Raw genomic sequence first — 27,865 nt, forward strand, 5'->3', positions numbered from 1 at the left:
GGAAACTGTGTTTGCCCCCCCCCAAAAAAAAAAAAAAAAAAAAAAAACAGCTGATGAAATGATAAATTTCAATTCTAATGGCTGATAACATATTCAATGATTGCTACACTTTTTTAATAGTGGAATGTTAGATGATATTCAAGTCTTATTTATATTACTGATAATTTAAAGCTTGAGAAGGGCTTTAAACTTTGGAAATGAGTAGATGAGATTAGCATAGTGACCGAACTTATCAACCTTGACAATAAGGAGCAACCAGGGGCATGAGAATGCGTTGAAAGATATGAAGTCGGGCAATTTATTGTCTGTCAAAAGCATGGGATGATGGATCAATTAGTGATGAAATCATCATAGCCTATTTTGTATCATTAATTTGACACAGATGCGTCCATGATTCTGGATTCTAAATAAGTAAGAATTTTGTTTATTATGCTGTGGGAATAGTTTTCATGGTATCCCATCACAGTTTGCTCCACATTAGTTTTTAAATACTACACAAAAGTCTTTTGTGTAACAGATTTGTTATTATTTTTTTTACATCGGACGTACTGAGTAGTTGAAAGCTTTTCTCCTATGATAAAAAATGCTAATCAAATTTGGTGAGCAAAATTATCTGATGACTATAAAATGATTGTCAGCATTCATTGATGATGATATATTTATACATGAAATGGAATATGTAGATAATTTCAAAATGCAGTACAGTATAAAAAGGCTTAGCAAAGTATGAAATTTTCAGAAATATACTTGGCTGAAAGACACCATAACTAGATTGAATTCATACCTTGTCCTTTATTACCAAATTCTGTGTAACTCAGGGAGTAAGATCATTCCGTGGTCAATGCATTGAAGTCACAATCCTCTCCCTGCAGCTTTCATCTAATTTTAATTTTATAAAGCTCTAATTGGAGTACAATGATGGCAAAAAAGTGCTCAGACCTACTAATTCTCATCTAATATTAACCTTGACATATAATTTTTTCCAATTATGTAGCTTTAGACGTTGTTCAAGGCTGCTTTTGCAAGGGAGACTTCAATAAATTGAATGCATTCACTATAGAAAAAAAATTATATTTCAATTCTCCCGAGTGCATAGGCCTACAATTAATTTCTTTTATAGATTGTGAGTGAGAAAGGTCTTATCTACCAATATTGTACTATTTTCAATGAGGTAACCTCATCAGAAGTGAATATCTGACATTGCATAACATTTTGAAAAAAATGTACGATACATTAAACCATGGTCATTAGTGAATAATTGTCCCTGAACATTGAATGTACTGTATATGTTGACACTAGACAGCTCATGGAAAGAGTTTGAAATTATGAATAGAACTGTGAAAACATCTTTTTACCTTGTAGGAACATTTGTAATTCATCCTTCGACTGCCAAGAATTTTTTCATGCTTTAATAAAGACCATTATTACATGTATTACAGTTATCACTTTATCATCTGTGAACCTACGTTATACAACTTCTGAATAAGGTTGGATACTTGCACCATATAAGACTAAGATGATATGGTTTTTTATGGGTTAAGAGAGCATTCTAAGCATGTACTTGGATTATTGCATATTTGCATCTTAATGACACAAAATACCATGTTTATTCAGATGAACATGCATATGGTACAAGTCAAAATGTACAAATTACCTATTAATACATGTGCTACAGCAGTGGAAAGATGCATGCATCACTGCTTTAGATACTGATGTAATTGGTGTATTCCTACATATTTCTTAGTTTAACAGTGCTGACCAAACATGTAGGAAAGAACAATTGCATCACATGACATAGTTGAAAATTTGTAGATTTGGTTGGAGATAGAAAACATGAAGATTTCAATTCAATTACAGATCTTCTCCATTGTGTAGATGTGCATGAGGACTTGTAAGCATGGTGCTATCTTATGAAGATATTGACTTATTTCTGATTGTTCTACTGATATTATGATTGCCAGTTTAGCATAGATTCTGAAATTTTTTATTCATGAAAGACTTACATTAAGGCTTGTCTAAGATTTATCTCATTTTCATCTATGTTTAATTTCTTTTGTGCCTAACCCAGTACTTGGGTGAAACATTTCTATGTGTATATCATAAACATAGACTAATAAAAAGAATTAGATTGAAATAATTTCTATCATCATTATGCAGGTTTGATAATCTTCATGGTCAGCACCATCAATGTCATTACTATCATCATAACTATCATCATCATCATCATCCTCTTTCTCATCATCATCATTGATCAACATCACCATGGTTCTCCCATCATATCATTACCATTTTCTATTGATACTAATATATATATTTATCTCTGCATTTTTGTAATCATATGTTCTCTTTAACTTTCAGCACTGGATACGAAGAATGTACTTGTAAAGAAGCAGGTTTTTGAGCTCCTATCTGCCCTCTGTGTCTATACTCATGATGGATATGAACTCGCTGTGGACGCATTGGAAGATTACAAGGTAACTTGATTTTCTATGAAATACTGCTCAAATATGTGCAAGGCAATGTATCAAAATCATGAATTGCTGTAGTAAGATATTAAACTTCATTTGGTATCATTTCACCCTGTTGCATCTAGCATACAAGTATAACTTCTCAATATTTATAGAGCAGAATATTAAACCTTCCAGTCTACTTTGTCCTCCCAAATAATCAACTGATACTCCCAAATTCCATTGGCATGTATGTTCAAAGATGTACAACGTTAAAACCTGGTTTAGATCATTGGTTGTTCTATGGATAGCCAAATGTGACACTTTTCTCTTACAGCTTGTTTTCTTAACTATTAATAATATGCGGAGATGATATTTTGTTTTCCTGATGATAAAGAACAAGACCTGAAGTTCAGTAAAAATATGAATATTGCCTCTGTTCCTTTTTAACCTTTGTACTTCTCTTCAATCACCTCTTCAAGTAATTGACAATCTAAAGTTTTGAGACTTCACTCATGTAGCATACTTTCTGTGAGACTTTAAAATGCTAACTTTATTGGGATGAGTTTGTGCCATTGAATGTTTTTATACAGATAAAGAATATTAAGGTACCACAACTTAATGCAGTAAATCCTCTGTAAGTCACCACCGACATCATGTGAATTTTGTAGTTCATTATGATATTTAATGAAAAGATCATTACAGGAAGGGATGTCAATACTTGTGTAAACATTTCTAAATACAAAATGACAATGATAAAGTAAGATCAGATAGATGTACTTCATCTTGTGGAATACTTGTGTTTTTGTTACAGATGCAGAAGAACCAGCGCTACCGGTTCAGTCTCATCATTAACGAACTCAAAACGGCCGAGATCTTGCCTTACAAGTCAACTCTTCTAGGTTTCATCAATGCCCTGCTGATTGCCACAGCGGACTTTGATGCTCGGATTCACATGAGAAATGAGTTTATAGGACTCCAGCTGCTTGATATCCTTACAGAACTCAGGTGGGTGTATACTAAGATTACCAATCCTGACCTACTCCCCTGGGCTGTCTTTTTGGTTTCCAGTATAATCTCAGGCTCTGTTTTTACACCTTTTTTTAAGAGAAAAAGAGTGAGGAAATATTCCATGTCACAGCTGTTTACATGGTATTAGTTTTTTATAAGCTTGCTGTCATGATGTCCATGTTATTTCAAAGTATTTTAAAAAATTTGGATCTCTTCATAATGAGCTGCCACAGTGTACATTGCATTTTTTTGTCCTCTGTTTATTCTCTTTTAACTCTCTTTGGTTTCTAGTTATGTTCCTGCTCAACATGAACTTTCAAGTATTCATTTGTGCCTCCTTTTTACTTACTTTTGAAAAATCAGAAATATTCTATCACCTTTACATTTGAAAAATATTAAAAATGTCATTAAAAAGAAAATGTGTTATATGATTATGGTATATTTGCTAACAATGTTATAATGTATGGTGTGTTTGCCATGACAGTCATTAAGTATTTACAGTGTAGGAAAAAAATATTATAACGCATCATATCATTCTGGCAAATATAATGGATCAGCATAGTGTGGATGTGGATGCATAGGACAATGGGTTGCCACATTTGTCAAAAGTGTAGAGCATACTCATCTCTTGGATTAAAGAGAAGTTCATTTACATGAATAGATTGATTAACTTAACTATCAGTATTAGCTGCTTCTGGTTACATTAGCTTGGGAAGGCAAGTTACATAATAAATATAAATTGATATATTGAAATATTGATAGATAGATAGCTAGATAGATATACAGATGGATACCTTACATTTCCCTGTTCCTTGTCTTTAAAAAGGTTGGATGGATGGATGGATGGATAGATGGATGGATGGATGGATGGATGGATAGATAGATAGATAGATTGATAGATATATAATATGTTGACTGATAGATAGATAGACAGACAGACGGACAGACAGAAAGATAGATATATAGATAGATAGATAAATAAAATGTTGATGCAGAATTAAAAGTGTGATTTATATGTAAGTAAGGAAATAGAGATAGGGAAGGTAGTGAAAGAATGGAATCTAAGGAGGGCCTGGGAGTGGAGAAACGGGGGGAGAGAGAGTATGAAAGAAAAACAGAGTAAGGGAGAGGGCAAAAGAGAAAGTGAAATAGAGAAAGAAGAAGGGGTAAATGACGAGCCTTAGTAAGAAATAAATTTGAACTTTTCACTTTAAATATTTGATCCTTAAAGAAAGGAAATATGGCAGTTTATTGTATTTGATGCATTGAGGTCATAAGATCATGCTGTTATAGCTTCCTATTAACAAAACATCAACCTGTAAAAACAATGATCTAATGCAATCGTTTCCCTAGGATATATGCCTTCATCTTCCTTGTTAAAGTATTTCCTTGTTTTGTTAAAAACTAAATTTTGTGTGAGAATTTATTAATTTATTAATTGATACGTGATAAATTTATTAATTTATTGATTCCTAATTGTATCCCATTAAAAGTATATTATCCAAAGATTTGTATACCATGCCTCATTTCAAAATCCAAATTTTTGAAAATTAATTTTGTTCAATAATCAAAATCAATAATTTGATTTGGTTATAACGAGTAGATCGCTGCCTTTTCTCTAGTAACCTGATGCCAAGGCTATTGAGTATCAATTTTATGTAACAGAGGGTTTTTGTCACTTGATCTGTAATAAGTATTTGATAGAAAAATATGGGTCTCTTTGAGGTCTACTATTGCCGATGTTTGCTTGTGTGCTGTGCAAATATAATTTGATAAATTTTAGAATTAATTTCCGACATGTGGTGGATTTGGAAAAAAAAACACTTTCAAATGAGTTTAATGTCATATTTAATGACTGCAACTATAAAACCCAAAGTATTTTCATAAAATGGCATTGCATATGTTCATAGACTGTATATATACACAGATGATTTGGTATAAAGAATATGCTCTTGACTTTACAAATGGCACTGCTTACTATCAAGAAAGAAAAAAAAACTTAACTTTTTAGAAGGTGACTATTAAAAAAAGAATCTAGATTTTACACTTTAGATAAAAAATATCAGCCAAAAGTAAACTTGTTCAGTTATTGAAAGTTTATTTGTAGCAAAGATGTGTAGTGGTTTTCGACCAGCATTAATTCGAGTGTCAATCGTGTTGTAATTGATTACACCATTTCAATGATTCTCTTGCTGGGAGCTCCATTACTAGGAAAACTCATGAATTATAAGCACTTGAATGATTATTGTAGCTTACACCATTTAAGGCAATGTGATTGATACTGAAAGGAATTGTTCTGTGACAGCTATTTTTTTCATTCCTATTTAGCAACGTTTGGCAGAAAGCCGATTTTGTCTGAATTCTACTGCAAATCATTTATGCAGGTAGAGTTGGTAGACATCTATATTTGTAGAAATGATGGATGGATGAATAGAGGGATGGGCATCAGATGAAATCGAGTGAAGATTTGTCCTCACAGATCTTTTTAAAAAAAAGAAAAAAAGATAGAATTCCAAAAGCAAGAGCTTAATCATGAGAGTTGTCGGTTTTTTAAATGCAATTTGCTTTTGAAGGAAGATGTTTTTTTTGTTGTTGATACTTGTGTCTTAATAAACGAAAGGTAGAGAGGAAGGGAGTCAGTGGTGGTGATAGACTGAAGTAATAATAAAAGAATTAGAGAGTAAGGGCCTTTTCACTCGTGAATCTTGAATTATCATTGTAATAATGATTGCAATTAATCTGTAGAATCATCGGACCTTTCATACGCTCACTTGAAGACTGATTTAAATTCAAATTCCCGAGCAAAGGTGGTATGTGTTCTTGGTGACCTGTCAATCAGAGCACTGCATCAATTTGATGAGTGCATGACAGTTGTATTATCTACGGAAATGCTTGAAAGGACACTTAAGCTCCTCCCCCAAAAGGATGTTTTGGATGTCAAGCCTTTCACACGTAAAATTTGTACCGTAATTTGAGTGAAACTTAACTGGAAATCATCTCCAGAGTAGAATTTGAATTCATGATTGTGATTAGCGTTTGTGATTCTAGTTTGGTTTCACATGTGCTAAAAATTTGTCTTAGCCTTATTTTTACGCTGGAATCATTCAAATTACAATTTTTTTTACTGTGTAAAAGGGCGGAGAGAGAGAGATGGTGTTCTAGAAATAGACACATGGGGTTAAATAGAGAGTGCAGAAGTACTTTAGGAATGAGATGGAGAAAGAGGCAGGCAGAGAGAGGGAGTGGAGGGAAATCATACCTGTCAGGATGGGCAGAGGGCAGATTAGATGTTCAAAAAGGCTGACATAGAGAAGCTGAAATAAAGTGAAAGACAAAAATACATTGGAAGAAATAGAGCATGAGAAAAGTGTATGCTAGTTTATAGGTTAAGAAGAAACTGCAATGGTTGTGTATTACAGAAGAATTGGAGCACTTTATCTAGCATTTGAATGCAATGTGTATAGAGCAGCAATTTTGTTTTCTTGTGATAAGCACCTGTTTTACTGATATCTCAGCATTTACATTTATATCATGAAGGCTGCCATGTATATAATGCTTTAAAGGGAGCTTCATGCAGTCAATCCTCTTTATCATATTTTATAGATATGTTTGATTCAATAAAAGTTTTGAAGGTTTGATTTATACTTTCCTGTCAAAGCAAAGTACATTTTCACATGAGATAATCTGATTGATGTGACGATAAAAGATTATTATCTAACAAAGATATTAAATCACTATTGAGTTGATATGCCAGACTGGTATAAAACATGCTATAATTCATTTTCTATTCATTTAGATTTAATATAGACTGGAGATTAGCAATATATGCAATGACCATACTGATATAACTCCACCTCAAATAATGTGCTATAATTCAAATGGTATTCTAAGACACATACAGTATTCAGGCCAACCATTGAATAGTAAAATCTATCTCCTGCCAACCATGATGTAACCTTTAAGACTGTATACAGGTGACTTCATATCGTCAGTCTAGCATTGCCTATCAATGCGACTGGTCCGATAAATTCAGTAGATGTCCCTTTCTCTCTTCATGATATTTGATCTTGAGATATGGGGAAAGCATGCCATTATTATGTCCCTCAATGAATCGATCCCGCTCCCTTGGGGGTGGGGGATACCAGCGTGGTGTAAGCCTCAAAACCAGGTGACATTTCCAACTGTATACAAAACAGTATCCAGATACGTTCCCTCTGAATAAAGGAAGAGAGAAAAGCACTGCTTTTACTTGGTTGTATTTGATACATCACACCCGAATGAAAGAAGAGAAAAAAGCACTGCATGGATTTATGTTGCAAATTTTAGATTACAAGAATTTGTATGTAGTTTTAATTTTTGAATAAATATATTTTTTGCACATGCTCTACAACTTTTTTGTTATTATGACGTTTGGTGTTTTTTATGCCCTATGCTGTGGATAAGTATATTGACTGTCATTTTTTTAACATATACAAAATATGTAGGCTAATCAATTTATAAGAGAATTCTGGATCAGTAATAATTCTTTTTACTTAAGATCTTGCCAAAGAAGTTTTTGAACTGCATTTAGAATTTAATATTTTAAAGGGGTCCTCCAGGCTGAAAATTATATAATTTAAAATTATGATAAATTGAAAGTTGTTTGATATATGTAGCTTAAAGATGTCAAGTATGGCAAGTAGGTTGATCTGTACATCAGTGAGTTACTATGATTTACAGGGAATAGTTTTACTACTCAAACTTGATTAGTATTTCTAGTTTTATAGAAAATCTTTTAATTATGTTCTGAACTTCATTTGAAAAAAAAAATGCTATACAAAGGAATTTTGTGTAGCAGTCATGAATAACATCAAGTTATTCCCTAATTTACAAATATAGTCTTTTTCTTTTATTGTTTAATTAATTTTGTTTCTTATGTTTATCACCTTTTCCATGAATAAGGGATAGACTCTGTACTGTACTATGGATTAAATAATCTTGGCACTTTTATGCATAAACCATCTAATGCAATTACCTAAATGCACATGTCTTAGCATCATTTTATTTCTTGATTTGTATTTTTTTACAAAGGCTTGAATCAAATGAAGGAAGGTAAGATGGATGTCACAATTCAGTTTGCTTTTTGATTGCACAACCTGCCACTTGTCATGCTTTGCACGCATTTTGTTTCTGCAATGTAACTCAGTTTGTTCAATCATTTGTTTCCCGCTTCTATCTTTCAGGAAATTTGGCTGTCTTGTTCTGTAGCTAATTGCTTTCTCTCAAGAAAAAAAAATTACTAAGCTTGTTTTTTGTTATTTTTTCTGTTTGTCTTTTTATTTGTTTTACTAAGCATGTTTTAACTTTATAACTATTTTGGGGGCTTTCAGATTGGTACTTGATAATCTGGTTTGCTCTCTTTTAAAGAAAAATCAAGGAGGATGTTTCTTTACGCATGCATCTATTGAAAATTACATCTATATTTGCTAATTGTCAATTAACAATGTTTCCATTATAAATTAATACTGCTTTAGGTTTTAGCTGCCCCCAAGACAGCCTCCATAACTTTTATATTAGGTTTTACAAAAATGTAGTATTGAGTTGAGCCTTAGATATGAATCCCCTCCTCTTCTAGCCCCAACCCCCCTCTTCCACACCCTCCCTTATCATCCCTTATTATTTTTTTAAAGTTATAATTTAAGTATATAGCCCATGTTTAAAAAGATGTTCCATTTTCACTTCAATGTTTAGATAGAAAACACCTACCTGTATATACATGTAGAGTTATAACAGTATGTTATAATCCTTTAGCTCATTCTAGCCCCCATCCATATAGCCTCTAATTTTTAGGGCAGGATTAAAATTCAGCTACATTTTCCTTTGTTCCACATATTCAAATGTTCATATAGTGAAGCAATTAAACTGCTTCCAATGTACATCCAGTTGTGCATTATCCTACCAGATTTAGAATGAATCAGAAATCCATTTTGATTTCATATTTGCATTAGTAGGCCTATTGACCCATCCCACATTGCAATCCCCATCCCATCCATTATACCCATAGATGATTATTCTACGCTTGTGAATTCTCAGATCTATCAAAGATATTTTTGCAAAAGATGTTTTGCAAAAATATATATTGTTGCAACTACACTATAATAAGATGAAAAATCAGGCTGCGCTTATAATGCTTTTAATATGTCTAAAGTGCTAAATAAAAAAAATTCCTAGTGAATTTTGCAGCATGATTATGGGAAACTGTCAGTGTGTTCAAATTAATGAAGAGAGTAGCGAGGGGTGCATTACATTTTTTTTCTGATTTTAATTATCTATATTACTGCTTTTAACAATTGCTAATTTTTTAGTAAACATTATCACTTTCTTCAGAATATTATTATTCAAACCTTTGTGGTCCCTAAACTTCCAACGCACCTATAATTGTTGATAGAAGAAATTTATCGCAGTGACCTAAATCTTGAAATGGAAGGAAGAAGGCAACTTAAAAATTATATAACGGAAGTATGAAAACAAATAAGCCTTACAAAGTCCACCATGCATGAACTTCATCAAAATTAGACCAGCCTCCCATGAACAACTCAATCCTCGTAGATTGGCTGACTAAATACTGCCCTCGGGTGTTGTAGAATGGAATCTCAGGGAACGTGTCAGCTAAACTAAAATTAGAATGTAGCACAGGTGGCTCCTACTGTGTTCTTGGCAGTGTTGACAGAGTTATTAGATTGGCAACTCAAACTTGCAATCGTTCTATTTTAAGTGTGTTCATACAGTATGTTATCACTTGATTTTATTGCATCATTATGATAATGAAATTTATAATTCATATTTATAATGATTTTAAACAAATGTTTCTAGGAGCAAGATGAAAAAATGTGAAGAAAGGATTATGAGGAATAATGAAGGATATGCTCACTTGTAACATGCAACAACTTATTAGACCTTGAATAACATATCTGGAACAATCTGATATAAATCTCTAATCTAAATCTTAACTCCACTCTGAAATCTAAACAAAACAAGGACAAAAAATTGTTTGCAAAAACCTAATGTCAAGAACTGTCAACATTAATTTTGTTTTTCCTCCCTTTGGCTTTTTAATGTTGAAGGAAATTTATGGCACCTTCACAGTTTGGAGGATGCGTTAGCAGTCAGCAAAGTTTGGCACACGCAACCGATTAGTAGCCATCAGGATATTGTGAAAGAACTATATAATTAAGAAGGGTGATTAACAGATTATCAGAAATTGTTTGAACAATGGAATTATGTTCAGTTTATTCATTTCAGCTTTTCAAGATTCTCACATTTAGTACTTATGCACCTGACTTTGTCTATTATAATGAGATACAGTAAATGAAACAAAAAAAATGAAGAAAGATATAAAAGTTATATTTTATCCATATTTGATAATTTATTTTCAAGATTTAAGGAATAAAATCCCTAGTCATATTCAAGCCCAGTTCCCTTGACAATAAATCTTATTAATCATACATTCATGTAGAATGATGCCAATGTGTATTTGTTCTCACAGAGTAACATACCGTTGATTTTCCCTTGATCTATTAGGGGTTTAGATATTCAAATTATTTTCAACTTCAATTCATAATATTTGTTGGTTAATTTATTTAAATTTCTTTATCAGCAGACAAACATAGAAGGGAATCACGTTAATGAATCTGTTCCCTTTTCCAGTTAAAAACAACTGAATCATAGAATATATTATGAGGTCATTTTGGCCATTCTCCAGCAACTGACATAGTTGTCCTAATACAACAACTGTCTGCAACAGTCACAGTTTCACTCGGATAACTTCAAAAGATTTACTGACGGCTTGGACGAGGAGTTAGAGGAAACCATCAACTTTTGTGAAATTAATTGGTGGGGTTCCCCTCTTGTAGAATTTGGGTGCAATTGTTGGTCATAAGCAAGTAGAGAAAGAGAGATGCTCATTTGTCAGTCATTTTTACACCATGACGGGGCAAGCAAGTATCTCAGTAAGGTAAGCATTATTGGCTCATTATTGTGATCCATATTATTTGTTAAAATCGCTTTTTAGTGTGTTTTGTGTGGATGAACTATAAATAGAAGACAGAGGATGGCTTAATCAAATGGTCTGATTCTTAATTTTTATTTCTTTGTGGTTCATTGAGGTTGTTGTGTACTGTATGCAGTTTTGATGTTATAGAGAGCAACTTTTAAACTTTTAACTGTTAAAGTTTTAACTAATCTTCTTCAAATTTGCCCAATTCAAGTTGCACTAAAATATAAAAATATATATAATCAAAGATAACTTTGATGGTCATGTCATATTGCTGTGGAGTAATATATGTCCATGAAGTGAAAATGTTCATATTCTTAGCCATTTTGTTGAGAATATCCTTTACTATTTTGCAAATTATTTGCTCATTGTTGTACAGGTTTTATCATTGCTATATTTGATGTTAATTGTAATGAATTTGACAAAGTCTGTTTATAATGGAAGCCCTCAGCATTATGCAACTACAACACAGCAACACAATTAAAACATAATCTGCTAAAAAATGGAATGTGTGTTTGAAATAATGATAGCTCAAGTTTAATTTATGTTGGAAGAATGGTAATGCTGCATCTGGTATTCAATTAGAGATTTTATTATGCTTCTGTTCTTTGCTTGCTGTCAGTACTTAGTTTGCTTGAAATAATGCAGTCAGATATGCTTCTATCTTTTAATTGCAAGATTTGAAATTATAAAAGGATAAAAAAGCAAAGATTTGCCAATTCAGATATTTGCATTCTTTTCACCAGGGATATATTCATATTTTTAAAGCAGGCTCCTTGCTTGACTTCAATGCAATATCAGCTTGTTATAAAGATATCATTGCTGCTAAGAGCTTAATGCTTCATGGCAGCTTTAAAATCTCTAATGACATATTGCACAACTTATCTTGCCAGTGTCACCTGTCATCTTGCGGTCAGAAAGTTCAGTTCTACCCTTCTAAGGAAATCCTTACAAGCTTGATGGCTGTCAACTCTGTTTTTTTGTTTTTAAATTGTATTTCAGATTTGCATCAGCCTCAAAGTAATTTATGAGAAAAGTATGAAGAGATCATTAAAGACATAGCAATCTGAAAAGTGTTAATGAGGAATTGTGAAACAAGAAAACTAGATATTCTATTTCATTGACCTGAAACCATTAGAAACTACATGTATATATAGGTATTATGGAATGCAAATCCGTTAGCAACCAGAGCTTCACTAGGTGGTTTCAGACCGCCTCGAAGTTCGTCAGTTCCAGGTATTCTCTGATCGGGAAATTTACCCCGATCAGAAAAAAACAGGTATTTTGGTAATGTGAAAGCAAATTACGCGTAATTTCCCCGAAAGAAAATACCCGCTAAATAATAGGTACTTGGTGAAATTACGAGAACTTTCGCGGGGATTTTTCCAAGGTCGCAGGTATTTTGGCAATGTGAAAGCAATTTACGGGAACTTTTAGCCCAGCGTGTCGTTGGGCGCAGGCTGCCGTGGGTGGCTGCTGGGCTAGTGGTTTTGAATCTCGCGCCTTGCTTGCTTATTAGACCATACTGCGCATGCTCCTAACTTCAGGAATTTATCCCGAAGGGTATGTTTCGGGGCGGTGTGAATGCAGGAATAATTAATGGGTATTTTTTAGCTTAAAAATGTTCTCGTAATTTAACGGGGATTCTTGTGATCAAGGCGGTTTGAAACCACCTACTTGCTATCCAATAATTTTGAAAAACAAATGTCTTACGGTTGCAGTACTTGTTTTAATCTTAGAAATACTATCATTCATCCTTCTATTTTGAATAAAGTGGACTGATTGTTTAACTTGATGTCTTTGATTAAAAAAAACACAGGTTAATATCTTTGCTGTAATTTTCAGTAGTGCAAAAGATGTATAAATAAGTTTAGGATCCACTGAAGAAAGAATGCTAATTAAAAAAAGCTTTGCAGTATTCAATAAGGTATGCTCTTAAATCCACCTTTCACCATGGAGACGTTAGGATTCCTTTTTTCAGAAGATTTGTTTGCAGAGCAGAAAGAAATATAGTAAAGAATAACAGCTAGTATCCTGAAAGGTATAACTTTAAGGATATGTTAATTTGGAAAGTCATATAATATCTGAGTAGACTTGAAATATAACTCTTTTTTTACCACAGGCAAATGTTTCTGAAGATAAATAAGCTTTCCATAGAACAAGAGGACTTGATTAACAAAAAAAAACCTGTTGCAGTCAAAGAAGCTGTTATGATTATAAAGAATTACAGATAGTATGCATTACAGGTCAATAAAATTCAATTATCCCAAATTGGAAAGGTCTGTAGTATATGTAGTATATTGCATAGACCATCAAATTATCGAAAAAATATATATATATATTTCTTTCACCACCACAGGCAAAATAACTCTGAAGACAATGAGCTTTCCATCCAACTAGATGTCTTTGATGAACAGAAACTAGTTGATGATGAGGAGTTAATGACCTATTATCCGGATGATGGAGTCGATCTCAACAGCCCTGTTGAATGCTTCCATGCCATCTTCAAGAAGGTATTTAATGCTTGTTTTAGTTATGAATACTTTCATTATAAAGAAGGGTTCTTGGAGATCTGTTCCTTTTGTAGGCAAATGGCCGATATTGTTATGCACTGGAACTAAGAAAGTCAGAAAATATGCCTTCAACCTTATGATTTTTATACATTGTTAGCTTGAAATTAGAACTAAACATTTTTTGAGCAAGGAAGATAATTGACAAAAATCTGTAATTAGTAAGCCTACCCAAGAATGTGACATAGTCAGATATTTGAAGTGGTCATCAACTGGGCATATTAGCTCATACACATAAATGCCTCTAAAACATTAGTGCATTGGTTTAATGCTTGGCAACAGCTTTAAAAAAATGGGACCTTCATCATTCCAGCCAATTCTCAGTGTAGGAATGGAAAATAATAACATTATAATTTGCAGAGTCCACTGGAAGATCCAACAAATTGAAGCCGAAGCGTCTAGTTTGGCTTCCCGGAATGAATAAAAATTGTATTGGTGTTGTATTTTCATTTTGATTAAAGGTATTGTTTAACTTTGTGAGCAGCCGATTTTAAAAATTCTCAAACCAAGATGAAACATGTGTACAAGTGCATGTATTAGAACTAATAAACCCTGAAAACAACCATTATTGAGAATGAAAAGCCAAAACTGCAAGGCAAACCCCGATTTTGTAAATAGGCATCTTATAGACGCCTAAATAGTACACATAAGTGTATGGGATGAAATTAAGATGGTGTTTTCGGTCACTTTATATTTCAATTTTTGAAGCACTAAATAATTATTTTCGAACGCAATTTTTTTCTGGGCTTCATTTTTGTAACATATCACGGACACAGGTGACAAGTGTGACCTTCTAGCTCAGATTTTTTAAAAGTCAAACCAATGTTAACCAATCACTTTAAGTTAATCACAACATTCCTTTTTGAAAAATGACATAGCTCATTTCCATGTAATGTATCAGCATTAGTTAACTATATATGATTATCAATCTGTCATTTTATTTTGTTAGGTTGGTAACACTCCGCAGGCAGCATCACTTCTGTCCATTCTCCATGCCTTACTCCAATTAGATCCTGATGACCAGGTTTCTGATGAGCTCTGGGACCTCACAGATCAGTTAGTCAATCAAGCAACAGCCCTTGACAATGCTGAACATATACATAGTATCTTGACAAAAGGAATCACAGACATTATTCTTCTCTTGAGAAAAGGGGTAGATCCAATTACAGAGAAACCAGCAGTGCCCGTTCCAACAGTTGCTAAAGTGGACAAAGAGATCCAGACCGATGCTGTCAAATTTGTTGATCCAAGGACTAGTGCAGAAGATGTGATTTTGGCAAGAACTGAAGCCACCGTTTCAAGTGCTGCACCTCCACCACCTGCGCCACCCCCACCTCCACCTCCTCCAGGGGTTGGTGCTCCCCCACCTCCACCACCACCACCGCCGCCACCATGTCCTGGAGCAGGTGGCATGATACCACCACCTCCTCCTCTTCCAGGTGGTCCTGGTATCCCCCCTCCACCACCACCCCCACCACCTCCAGGCATGGGTGGGGCTGTACCTCCTCCACCACCTTTTACAGGAGGTGTACCCCCACCTCCTCCATTACCTGGTGGTGCCCCGCCTCCTCCTCCTCCACCCTTTCTGGGCGGTGGTGTCCCTCCCCCTCCACCATTCCCAGGGGGCGGTCCTCCACCTCCCCCTCCCATTGGAGGAATGGGTGTCCCTCGCCCCCCTGGACCACCGGGCATGTCTTTGTTCAGTGCTGTGGGTGTTGCTAATGCTGCCTCAGGACCTCCAAAGCCAAAGAAGAAGATGAGAACTGTGAACTGGTCTAAGATACCACCAAACAAGATCATGTCACAACCAAATATGAATGTTGGACCAGGTAAGTTAAGATCATCATCATAAAAGCTTATTTTGATTTACATGATGATCAATCAATTATTATTAGATGTAATAAGATGTAATAAATAATGATACAGTGATTAGAATACTCAGAGCTGTTAAGCACTCCCTTCATTGATTTTGGACACTGGTTTGTCCATGAAATAGTCAATGGAATTTAGGTATTTATGGAATCATATTGACAGATATATAGTCCATATGATAATAACGATAATGGATATTTGTACAGCACACTTTTCCACCAATCATAGTGCTTATAGCACTCCAATATTTCGCAGACTGGGCCAAGGTTCCTATACAGAACTCAAAGCTTATAAGGTATACAAATTTCATAAGAGGAAAGATGAAATTGTTTTAGTAATGTTGGTGTACCACAAATTTAAGAGCTACTCTATGTAATTGTTGCCTTGTAGGTAGGAACATTTGGCGTCAGATCAGTGAGCATGGATCCTCCAAGATTACACCAGAGTTTCAGAGTATAGAAGAGCTCTTCTGTCAACAGGAGAAGAAGGCTAAAGATGAAGCCGACAATGCAAAGAAGAAAAAGAAAGCATCTGCTGAGGTAAATTACTTTCTTTACCTGAAAATGTGAACATAATTTTTTTTTATCCAATATCTGAAAAAATAAAATGTAGCAGGAGGTTTATCCAATAGACTTAGGCAGCAGTGACTCTTTCTGGCTTGAATGTGGTGCATTGGACTGTGGAGTACCAGGGGTGTTTCCTGAAGATTCAACTCTTACCCAAAGTTGCTTTCAGTAACTAAACACTGTACTGTTCAGATAATATTCATGGAATGTACTTGTATTCTATGGGTTCATCTCCTGGAATTTCATGTTAAAGGTATTGAATCATAGTGAAAGTACATATGTGACTTGATACAAAGTAGGCTATAATTCCAATCATTTGAACACATTAACAAATGAGGCACAAGTTCTTTGTTCCTGCCGTGCTGTAAACATGTAACCTTGATTATTTTCAGGTATCACAATAATGCTCTATGTTCAAATACCATTTTACATTAGCCCAAAGGACTTTCAGTCCCAAATTTTTGGTTTATGGTGATAGTTGAGAATTGGTAATGAAAACCTGCTTTCGGGAAAGACTCTGCTCTGAGTTATAAAAGAAAGCTCAAGTATACAATGATAAAGTGTATTTTAAACTTAATTTGTGTCATGTTTCTTAAGATCAATCTTTTAGACGGCAAGAGAAGCCTGAATGTGAACATCTTCTTGAAGCAGTTCCGGATGCCTAATGAAACAATCATCCAACTCATCAAAGATGGCAATGTTGAAGGGTTCGGAGGAGTGGAGAGGCTCAGAGGGCTTATGAAACTCCTTCCAGAAAAAGATGAGGTATGATTGAATTTTCAAGTTGAATAGTGTTACATTTCCAATACAATCAAGATTTTTAATCACACGAAATCAGTATTATATTAATAATAATAACAAATTTCTTTGTTATATGCTGTTTAGCAAAGAAAAACATTAATTTACTTGCATATTTCATTCCTCTAGATTATACTCTACGTAGTTTGTGAGTACTTGATCAGTTATATGATTCTGAATCATTGCACATAATATTGGATAGTTTCCAATTTTTGTTAATACCTAAAATGGATTTCACTTTTTCAATTACAGTTACAATTAGGATGGCACAAAGGACTTTTTTCATTGCATCTTATATTCTCTTTTTTTTCCAATTAGTTGCAAATGCTAAAGGCCTTCGATGGTGACAAAACAAAGCTAGGAGCGGCTGAGAAGTTCTACCTTCAGTTATCAGAGTTACCAAAGTGAGTAAACAAATTTCTTCATACTACAAAATTGTGCTGTTATTTCAGATCTGATAAGATCATTATGGATTTTCAATTTTATTTTGGTTTTGAATACAATAAGGTTTTCATCTAGTATTGTTTCATAATATAGATGATACTGATTCTATTCCTGTTTAATTTGAATTTATTAGAGAAAATTGATAAAATTTACATATAATTCCTATAAATCTTAAATTCTCTTCATTATGTAGAGCCCCCCAATATTTATGAAGCTCACTTCTTCTATGATTATACTGTTTATTATCTGAAGATTGAAGTGTGATAAATTTATTCCTAAAATAAATATTGACCTTTGATGATATTTTTTTCAGTTATGCACTTCGTATTGAGGGTATGATGATGAAAGAAGAACATGCAGCAGCCATTGATCATTTGAAACCAGCCATTAACATTACTGCACAAGCTTCGAAAGGTATGAAACTAGATGAGATTTTATTATTTTTTTTTCATGATTGCACTGTTTGTTGTAACTGTGAGCAAGTTATTGAAACAAATACCTCTGCTTCCTTCTTCACTTTCTGAAAAGCCTTTTAAAACAAGTAACATGTCCTGGAAATCCCTGCTTAAATTTGAAAATGTTAAAAGAAGTTTATTGTGGACTTTTGTCTTCATTATCTCTGAATTTGAAAATGTTATTTTTACAGTATTACAGTTCCTCTCTCTTGACTTTTTGCTGCTTTTGATAATCTAAACCTATTAATCAGATAAGCTGTCCAATGCTGGAAACCCCTGTTTTCCATTCTTGGCTGATGCATCAACAGGTTAAATTTCATCAGCAACGTACTGTGGCAATTTATTAAAGATATAAATACTAGTTTCGTAACCCTGTCAAGAAAAGTGAAATGCACGTTCATATATATCAACAAAACTTGATATTGATATATGTTTTTCTTTGTGTAGATATTCTTGAGAGTGAAAAGCTGGAAGAATTCTTAGCTCTCATCCTTGTCACAGGAAATTTCATAAATGCGGTGAGTACATTGATTTCATTTTATCAACATTGTAAAACTTTTCAATATGGGAGAATGAATTTGATTTTAGTTATTCAGTCAAAGTGGAATACAGATATGTACAATGAAGGCACATGAAACAGTTACAGGAATCGCCAATGACATGATGTAACATGATATTCAAAAATTGATGATCAGGTAGATTGCAGAAGCTCTTGCCAACTTGGTATCTTTCTCACAAGAAGAAAGTGCAGGTAAAAACACGACTCTCAAGACATCATCCTTAATGAAGCACTACAGACACCCAAGCCATGATAAACTTTGACCATTGCACATTGCATTTATATTAGTTTCTTCTCCTCTTGGACATATTTTCCACAAGGTGGATGTGCGGGAAATGCTGTATCCTTCAAGATGACATCTTTCATTTTGGAGGTTTTTTACCCAATTATGCTCTTGATATCTTTCCTCACAGAGTGGATATGCCAGAAACGATGTCCTTCAATATATCTTATGACTGAGGCTCCAAGACATCAAAGCCAATATGATTCTTCTTTCCTTTGCAAATAGCCATTATTTTAATCTCTTCGTTTTCTTTTCCCCAAAAGATTTCCCTTAAGATATCTTCCTTAAAGGAGAATGAAACTCTTGGAGCAAGTTAGCTTTTGTGAAAGCAGAAAAATCAAAGAATAAGATCAACAAAACTTTGAGTAAAATAGGACTAGCAATAAAAGAGTTATGAGCATTTGAATGTCGAGATCACTAATGCTATGGAGATCCTCCTATTGGCAATGCGACCAAGATCTGTGATGTCACACACGTACAACTCTCCCATTTGGACACTGAAAATATACCCCAAAACATCTCTTTTTGCTCATTCTAATCATATGACAAACGATTCATCAATGATATAATGTTGTACGAACCTCTGTACTTGTCATCTCATAAAGAGAACACCTCACCTTGTGATAGACTCTATAAAAGTGAGAATATAAGTGAAATAAGTACTAAAGTAATGAGGGAGTTGTACGTGTGTGATATCACAGATCTTGGTCGCATTGCCGTTGGGAGGATCTACATGGCACTAGTGATCTCAATATTCGAATGCTCATAACTTTCTTATTATTCAATCAATCTTCCTCAAACTTTCAACAATATGTTTCTTTGATTTTTCTCTTTGATATGGATTCAGCTGGTTTCAAGGGTTTCATTCTCCTTTAATGAAGCTCCAAGTTGCCATAGCCAAGATGAACATTATTTCTCTTGACTGCAATCATTTTACATCTTGCCTTCTTTCCTAACAGGGTGGATATGCAGGAAATGCAATGGCCTTCAAGATATCTTCCTTACTGAAGCTCCAGGACACCCGGGCCAACAAGCCAAGGATGACCCTCATGCATTACTTGGTGGAGATGGCCGAGGAGAAGAATCCTGATCTCCTTACTTTCCCAAATGAGATGAAGAACCTGTCTCAAGCTTGCAAGTAAGTGTGAACTATCTTGCTGATCTTGTGTGAGCATCGAGTACCAAGTTGCCTTACCTTGTTTGGATATCAGCCAGATCATATTTCTTATTTATGCAAGATAGTAAGATAGTTCCATTTTTTTCTCTCTTCATAATTTGAAATTCATAGATCATATATTTCAAGTTTCAATTATTAGCAACAAAGAACTAACGTAGAATTGCTTGTATCTCCATTATTTTGTTTATGAAGAGATTTAAGGATTAGTGATGAAAGATGCTTATGTGATATTTGCAAGAATGAGGTGGCTGTGACTTTTGGTAAAGGTGCCTTAATAGGGCATCCTGTAAAAACAGGTTTATCCTGATTATGCTTCTGGAACGGAAGAAGAATTGGGATGAAATTATGGTGGTGATGGAGGTGATGATGCTAAAGAAGGGATGATGATGATGCTGCTGATGTTGATGAGGAGGAGGATGATGATGATGATGGGGATGGGGTTGATGATGATGATGATGATGATGATAATGGTGATGATGATGATAATGGTGATGATGATGATGATGATGAATTCTACTCACCCATTTCTATCCTGCTCTATTTTCAGGCTCTCAGTAGACCACTTGACCTCAGAAGTTAAACTACTTGGCAAGAACCTTAGTAAGATAGAGAAACAAGTTGATACAGCTTCAGATGACATTAAAGAACAACTTGTTCAATTTCTAAAAGTAGGTATATCTCAACTTATCAAGTTAAGCTTGCATTCTTAAAGTTGATTTTAATAGTTTTCTCTTCACTGATTGAAGTGATATGAAAATATACCTGTTGGTATAAAGGTATTAGCCAGGATTCCTGATGGAGCTGTTCAGACTTTATTTGTGAACATAACAGTTGTAAGTAAACTGATTTAGTAAGGGTGCAAAGTGAATCTGAAGGAGCTTTTGCTTTTCTATAATTAAAATAGAATGATATTTTGCATACTTTTGGGTGGGAGTTTGGGCAATTAACAGTGAAATAGAAATAAAGAAGAATTTTCACTTTTCCATGATCCTTGTGTATATGGTCATTTTGGGTATCATTATTCATTTACTTTATGTTGATTCTTTACAGACTGCCCAGGAAGAAGTTAAAGAACTTGAGGAAGGTCTAGCAAAGATTGAGATTCTCTCACAAGAACTAGCCACATACTTCTGTGAAGATCAGAAGACCTTTAAACTTCAAGAATTCCTGCAAATCTTTGAAACCTTTGCCAATCGCATCAAGCAGTGCCAGGATGTAAGTTAACTACAGCTTAATCTGTTTTCATGACCACATCTGTCATGAAAGACAGTATTTTCTTTTCCACATGAATATATTTTCACAGAGGATCACATTGCTAAATAACATGTCCAAAAGGACCACCTGCTTTTAAAAATAATTTCTTTTCTCAAGACTCAGTAAGGAAAGGGATGCCATGTATGTTGGTCATACTCTGGAACACTTATCAATTCATTATTGGAAATTCATACCACGTAGATAAATCATGCAAGAACTCTCATCTAGCTTCATCCCATTTCTTCTAAACACTGTTTGGAGAATGTGTAAATTTCACACACAGTTTTATTTTTTGGTGCAGGATAATGAAAAGAGGAGGATATCAGAAAAGAAAGCTGTACAGCGGAAGAAGCAAAGGGAAGAGATGGAGAAGAAGAAAAAGGCAAGGGAAGCTGCAGGAGGAGTACCTAGTGTTGGTCTGAAGGCACCAGAAGAAGAGGAAGATGGATGCCTTATAGATAATCTACTGAAGGATATCAGAAAGGTGAGACTTGAGGGTTTTCCTTCCGTAAGACATTAATCTACATTTCTCATTCTCCGCCTAGTTTAAAGGGTACCAGTAAGGATGCAAAATACATTGTAGACTGCTGAGTGGTGTGGACCAAATGTTACATTGGTGGAATACCCCTCAGGGAATGAAGAGCGTGCATTCATCGTGTGTAGCCAGCTAGAATCCGTAACAAGGATATAAATATATAACTCAGTATTGCACATGTAGATACAGTAAAGATTATTAATTCTGAATGACAGACTGCAGTCAAATATAAATTCAATGATTCCTAACAAATGTCGAACGCAATGTATTTCTAATCCTATTTTGTTGTTTCAGGGCTTTGTTTTGAAGAAGACCAGGATGTCAGATGAACCTATCCCTTCCCAGAGCCCTAGTAAGGGAAAGAGGAGATCTTTACGCCTGAGGTCAACTGCTTCAAGTATATCAAACCTCAGTAGGAAAGGAAGCAGGAAAAAGAAACAGGACGATGAACTCAGTACTAGCGATAGCCTCAGGTTGCCTAGCGTAGCATCCATCAAAGAGGAAGGTGGCAGAAAGGTTGAAGGGTCTCAGGGCATTGAGGTATCTGATAGTAAAGAGAGGGGTTCAGAATCGGTTGAAGGGGCTCCTGAAGCAGGGAAGATCACAACTGAGAATAAGATTAATGGTAACATTGGGGTTGATCTTACAGAAACAAAAACAAAGAGTAACAGTGAAAAGTTTAAGAAGGTTGAGACACTTTCAAATTGTAAAGGAAGTAGCAAAAGTGAAGCGAAAGAAGATTCATCAGACTTTCGTACCCCTGATATGCATGGTTTTACAGGCAGCTACTTGAATGGGGAAGGGACAGGAGAGGTAGATCGACCACCTCTCATAGAAGCCATGGTGATTGATGAGAAACAGAACACTAAACCTGTTGCTATGAGTGCAGGTTCAGTGATGGCAGCCATTAGTGGTGGTAAAGATACTGTAAGTGATGGGATGGCATCGACCACAAGCGATGTCACTTCGTTATCGATGGATGAAAGCTGCACATCGACTCCTGCTGTATCACGGCGGGAGGATGAAGCAGGGAATGGAACAAGTGGTGTTAAATCAGATGATGTATTGGAAGAAATTGATGCCCTTTGTTTGCAAGTCGATGCAGATATTAAAGAGATGAAGAGGAGATCATTTATCGATGAGTCGACAACTGGAAATAATGTGGTTACAGAGAACGGCAGTGATGTGCAGGATATAAATGAGAATGGAAATCTGGGTGTATCTCTCAATGGCCATCATGGAAAGGAAAGCAGTGATACCATGTCTTCACCGTTGTTGAGTGTTGGTATTCCTTCCACAACTCAGGACGACATTACCTCTTCCAGGGAGAAGAGAAGCTCTACTGGATCATGGATCTCAGACATCAGGAATTCTATTCGAGGCAAGAAGACTTCAGCCTCCTCCCTCCAACCAGAGGAGATATTACAAGAGCCGAGGATGAGCGAGAACATTGGTAGCGATGGAGAAGTCAACTCTGTGAATTCTTCCCCATCTAAGGATTCTATGAGCAAGAACAGCAAGGGTAGGGAAGGCGATGATGAATGTGAGACGACAACTGATTTAGACCTGATGATTGAAGATCTGGAGGAGTTCATCAGTGTTAGTTATCGTGATGATGATGAAGATTCAAACTCAAACAACAATAATAACACACCACGATCAAGCATCGATATTGATGTTCCCAAGGAAATGGCCCTAGAGGTGGACACCAGAGATGGCATCCAACAGGAGGAGGATGACGTATTTACTCCTGAAGAAAGCCAAGAAAGTCAAAATGCTGAAAGTGATAGTAAAAACCAAGTGCCTATACCCACTGATTTAGACAATGAAAAGTCAACAGTGTATTGCCTCACTGGGAACAAAGCGGATGAAGTTAAACAAAGTGATCTTCCAACTCAGGTAAATGAAAATAGTCCTGCATGTGATGTTAACCTCCAACAAGAAAATCCTAAAATTGATAAAGGACCAAAACATGAATCTGCTATTCCCTCCACCCAAGAGCTTAATGAACCAAAGTCAACATTGTTACCTGAACAATCCATGGAGAAACATCCAGAAAAAACCCCATCGCCGAAGACGGTATCGAATCAGGAAGTTAAAGTTGATGTTTCGTCTTCCCCACCTTCTTCGCCTCGAGTCAGCATCTATGTAAACGAAGGGGACCCACATTTATCGGAAGCCCCCCATGACAGGGGAGACTTAAGTTTAGCTATTCCAAAGACTGGTAAGCGCTCTCGTGGTGCCAGACTCTATGCTTCCGTCTTCAAGAGACATCAATCTAAGCACAGGAAAGAGTATCAAACAGGAAGCAGTGCTTCATCGGTGATGGGGTCTCATTCTTCCATTATAGGCTTATCACCTCCAGACATCATTACAGAAGCCAGCATGGACAGTGCTCATAAGAAAAAGAAAGGTGGGTTCTTTGGTTCATTGCTTTCAATTGGTAAGAAAAGCAAGAAGTACAGCCCTGACCAGAGAGCTATAGAATCCAGCGGAACCTTTGAACATGACGAAGATGATGGGATTGTGAAGGAGAAAAAGAAAGGAAGGTTTTCCCATTTCAGACCAAGCAGACACAAAAACAAGGCCAAGACACAAACCTTATAGCTTTAATCAAGTTTTTAATGTATATTTCATATTACAGCAAAGTCAAGGGTGTCACATTTCTTCATTATTATTGATATGGTAAACGAATTTCAAGAGAGAGAATTCAGCAGATGGAATAAAACTAAATGTTGATTGTACACTTATACATTTTATGGTTGGTTAAAATATCTCTTTGGTTAAAATTACCCTTACAATGAATTCTAACTTTTCGAACAAAATTTTTCACAAACCTACATCTGAAAGCAATTATTACATCAACTGTATGATCTACTACAGCGCACATATTTACAATGTGGGCTGAAGATCAAAGAAGCTTCATCTCACAAGTATCAGCACCAGGTGACAAGAGTAGTCAATGTTTTTCTTATGACTTTTAAAATATTTCTGAAAATTAAGTTCAAATCATTTATCAAAACCATCAAAAATGTGGAATGAATACATGTATGTATGTCTTATGGGGTGTTTAAAAAAAATATTAACGAATCTTTACAATTTCTCTATAAAAATTAAAAAAAAAGGTTTCTCCGAAAGAACATGCAAAAGTAACTCAAAGAAAAGAGAATTTGTAAGTAGGAAATGTTATTTCTCAAGTTTTTAAGAGTTGGAATAATTATCTTTCACAGAATATTCTTTATAACTCAGGAGTATGTTTATTCATACTAAAAGGTCACATTTTACTTGCTAGTATCCAACATTTATTTTATTGTGCCGTGATAAAGAAAAATCACAAAATATTTTGACTGTATAAGACAACATATGTACTGACCAGTGCCCATGAAGATTATGAACTTTTCTTCTTTGGTGATTGATGGAGCAAACTAAATATTATCACATGAGTACTTTTTGACCAATCATATTGCAGATTTGTTACTCTGTGGGATGTGATATGCTTAAATGTAAGATGATATACAAAATAATTTTAATCTCTGCGTTTCATACAACTATTCATTTTATGTAATATTTAAAATTCATTGATAACTCTGCTCAAACAGACATCTTGATTTATTGATAAATGTGTGGAAATCAATATATTTTTGTATAAAAAGATATAAAATATGATATAATCTTATTTTTAATCTACTTGTTTTGAGGTTGGGTAAGTACAAAAAGTAACTGAAATTCATTGAATTGCTAGAATAAGCTATTTATTTTAAGTGGATGTGGGCACAATGATTTATTTAATTTGCTATTGATAGTTCTCTGAAAAAATGATTTGTTTTAGCGTTAAATTTGCATGCTCTTGGCTTTTATAAATTTGTTGCTAATTTGAAATTTAATAGAAAATTATGCATATTATATGATTCCTGATGTTAATAATTTTTCTTCATGTAATGTATGTCATGGAAATAATATGTATATGATTTGCTTGTCAAGTTGACTAACAAAGTGTATATAATTCAGTTATGCTTTCCTCCTCTTCCAATTCCTATCTTTCATTTAAGTTATGAATTTATTATAAATTTGAAAGGTCCTCACATCAAACCTTTCATTTATTCTTTATGATGTAATCTGAATCATTAAAAAAAAATAGAATTTACATACGGAAATGAAGCACAAAATTGATTTATTGATTTTTATTGCAGTATTGCTTCTGTGTATAGTGTAATTGGGTTGTAAAGTAAAACCTCCTTACTCTATTTATGGATAAAGATTGTTTTCTTTCAGAATGATTAACTTTTGATATTTACTGAAATAATGGAAAAATAAATTGAAATATCAATTACTAGTATATGGAAATTTTTAGATATATATTTTTTTCGATCTTTTCAACATCTTTTTAAAAATCTGAATTCATTTACTGAAAATAAGTAGGAAATTGAATCTTTAAACTACTAGAATACTATTATACAAGATCAAATGAAATATTAACCTTAGATTAAAACTGACGTAATTTTAAATTTTATTATCTTGCATGATTCAACTTTTGACTTTGGTTTTACACAAATCATGCATTTTATTGGTTTATTGACCTTTGTAACCATGTTTTCTACCCATAATGAAATATCTTTAATTTACCAAAAGTATGCATTGTATTATATTATATTGATTTGCAAATAAAAAAAAAAGGTTAAAATGTTTGTTACGCTTACATGTTTCTCCCATTGTTTTTTGCTTAATAATTTTTATCATGAAATTTTCATTCATTTATATTGCAAAAGGACACAATACTATTAAATTAATGGTCAAGGCTAGAGATATTTATATAATAATAAATAGAGTAAAATATACAGAGCAAAATGCTGAAAATTTGATCAAAATTGGAAAACAAATAACAAAGTTATTGAATTTTAAAAATTTGCTTTAATACGGTGAAACAGTTCTAGGCATGTCTTCATGAATATTCATTAGGTGGGCTGATGATGTCATATCCCCACTTGTTCTTTTGTATTTTATTATATGAAATCAGGTTTATTAAAGAATCTTAGACCAAGAACTAAAACAATTAGATTGACAACTGATTAAGTGCATTAGTTCTGCCGCAACTTATTTCATTATAATGGAGACACATCATTTACACATGTATGAAAAAAATGAAACAATCATGATTTCATGTAATAACATGAGAAAAAGGGAAAGTGGGGATATGACATCATCAGCCCACCTAATGAATATTGACGATGATGTGCACATAACTGTTTTCGTAAAATATTGATAAACTTTAAAATTCAACAACTTTGTTATTTGTTATCCAATTTTGATGACATTTTCAGCATTTTTGCTCCGTGAATTTTACTGTATTTATTTAGATATAAATATTTTCAGCCCGGACCATCCCTTTAGGTTATTCTGCCACTTGCTCTACATGCATAATTTTATCTTTCCATTATCATGTATAAATGTATATTTATTTTCATTATTGCATCAATTCCATCATGTTCCGTTGCCATGATTGTGATTGTTTGGTTGTAGATAATTCAGTTGCATTATATTGGATATAATTGACAATTACAGTACTGGAATACTGTTTCTTAATTGAGGTGTTTTAGGAGTCTGGATAGCTATGAAAAGTGAAATGAAACAAAGCAATAACATTAATAAGAATTAAAAATAACTTACAAAACAGCAGCAGGAGTATTGCAATGTTTTTTTGTATTCTCAATAAGTTTCTTAATAGAAATTATGTGGGCTATCCCCAAATTAAATGGCATTTCCACCGAGACCAAAGCAAGATGAACTTGTAGAGAAAAAGCAGGAAGGAATGACGGAATAATGTAGAAAAGGAAAATGAGAAGATGGGTGAATTGATTGAGATGT

The 27,865-nt window shown here is 34.2% G+C and overlaps 1 protein-coding gene across 1 annotated transcript; it reads left to right on the forward strand.

Moving 5' to 3' along the window:
• The first annotated feature begins 1,416 nt into the window (after nucleotides 1-1,416).
• Nucleotides 1,417-27,676, forward strand: LOC129260638 (inverted formin-2-like). Its single transcript, XM_064114137.1, has 15 exons — nucleotides 1,417-2,474; nucleotides 3,262-3,455; nucleotides 8,529-8,549; nucleotides 13,850-14,003; nucleotides 15,010-15,889; nucleotides 16,323-16,471; nucleotides 17,096-17,263; nucleotides 17,615-17,700; nucleotides 18,054-18,154; nucleotides 18,643-18,713; nucleotides 19,997-20,175; nucleotides 20,762-20,882; nucleotides 21,265-21,429; nucleotides 21,770-21,952; nucleotides 22,298-27,676. The coding sequence occupies exons 2-15, from the start codon at nucleotides 3,262-3,264 to the stop codon at nucleotides 24,608-24,610; spliced, it is 4,785 nt and encodes a 1,594-aa protein (XP_063970207.1). The 5' UTR covers nucleotides 1,417-2,474; the 3' UTR covers nucleotides 24,611-27,676.
• Nucleotides 27,677-27,865: the final 189 nt, after the last annotated feature.

Source organism: Lytechinus pictus, unplaced genomic scaffold (assembly GCF_037042905.1).
Source record: "Lytechinus pictus isolate F3 Inbred unplaced genomic scaffold, Lp3.0 scaffold_19, whole genome shotgun sequence".
In the NCBI taxonomy this organism is placed as follows: domain Eukaryota; kingdom Metazoa; phylum Echinodermata; class Echinoidea; order Temnopleuroida; family Toxopneustidae; genus Lytechinus; species Lytechinus pictus.

Bases quoted from the DNA above. Each gene is read 5' to 3' on its own strand.
- LOC129260638 (XM_064114137.1), top strand. From the start codon at position 3,262: ATGCAGAAGAACCAGCGCTACCGGTTCAGTCTCATCATTAACGAACTC. The intron at 3,456-8,528 runs GTGGGTGTATAC...TTTTTTACAAAG, and splicing joins GATATCCTTACAGAACTCAG to GCTTGAATCAAATGAAGGAA. The intron at 15,890-16,322 runs GTAAGTTAAGAT...GTTGCCTTGTAG, and splicing joins AAATATGAATGTTGGACCAG to GTAGGAACATTTGGCGTCAG.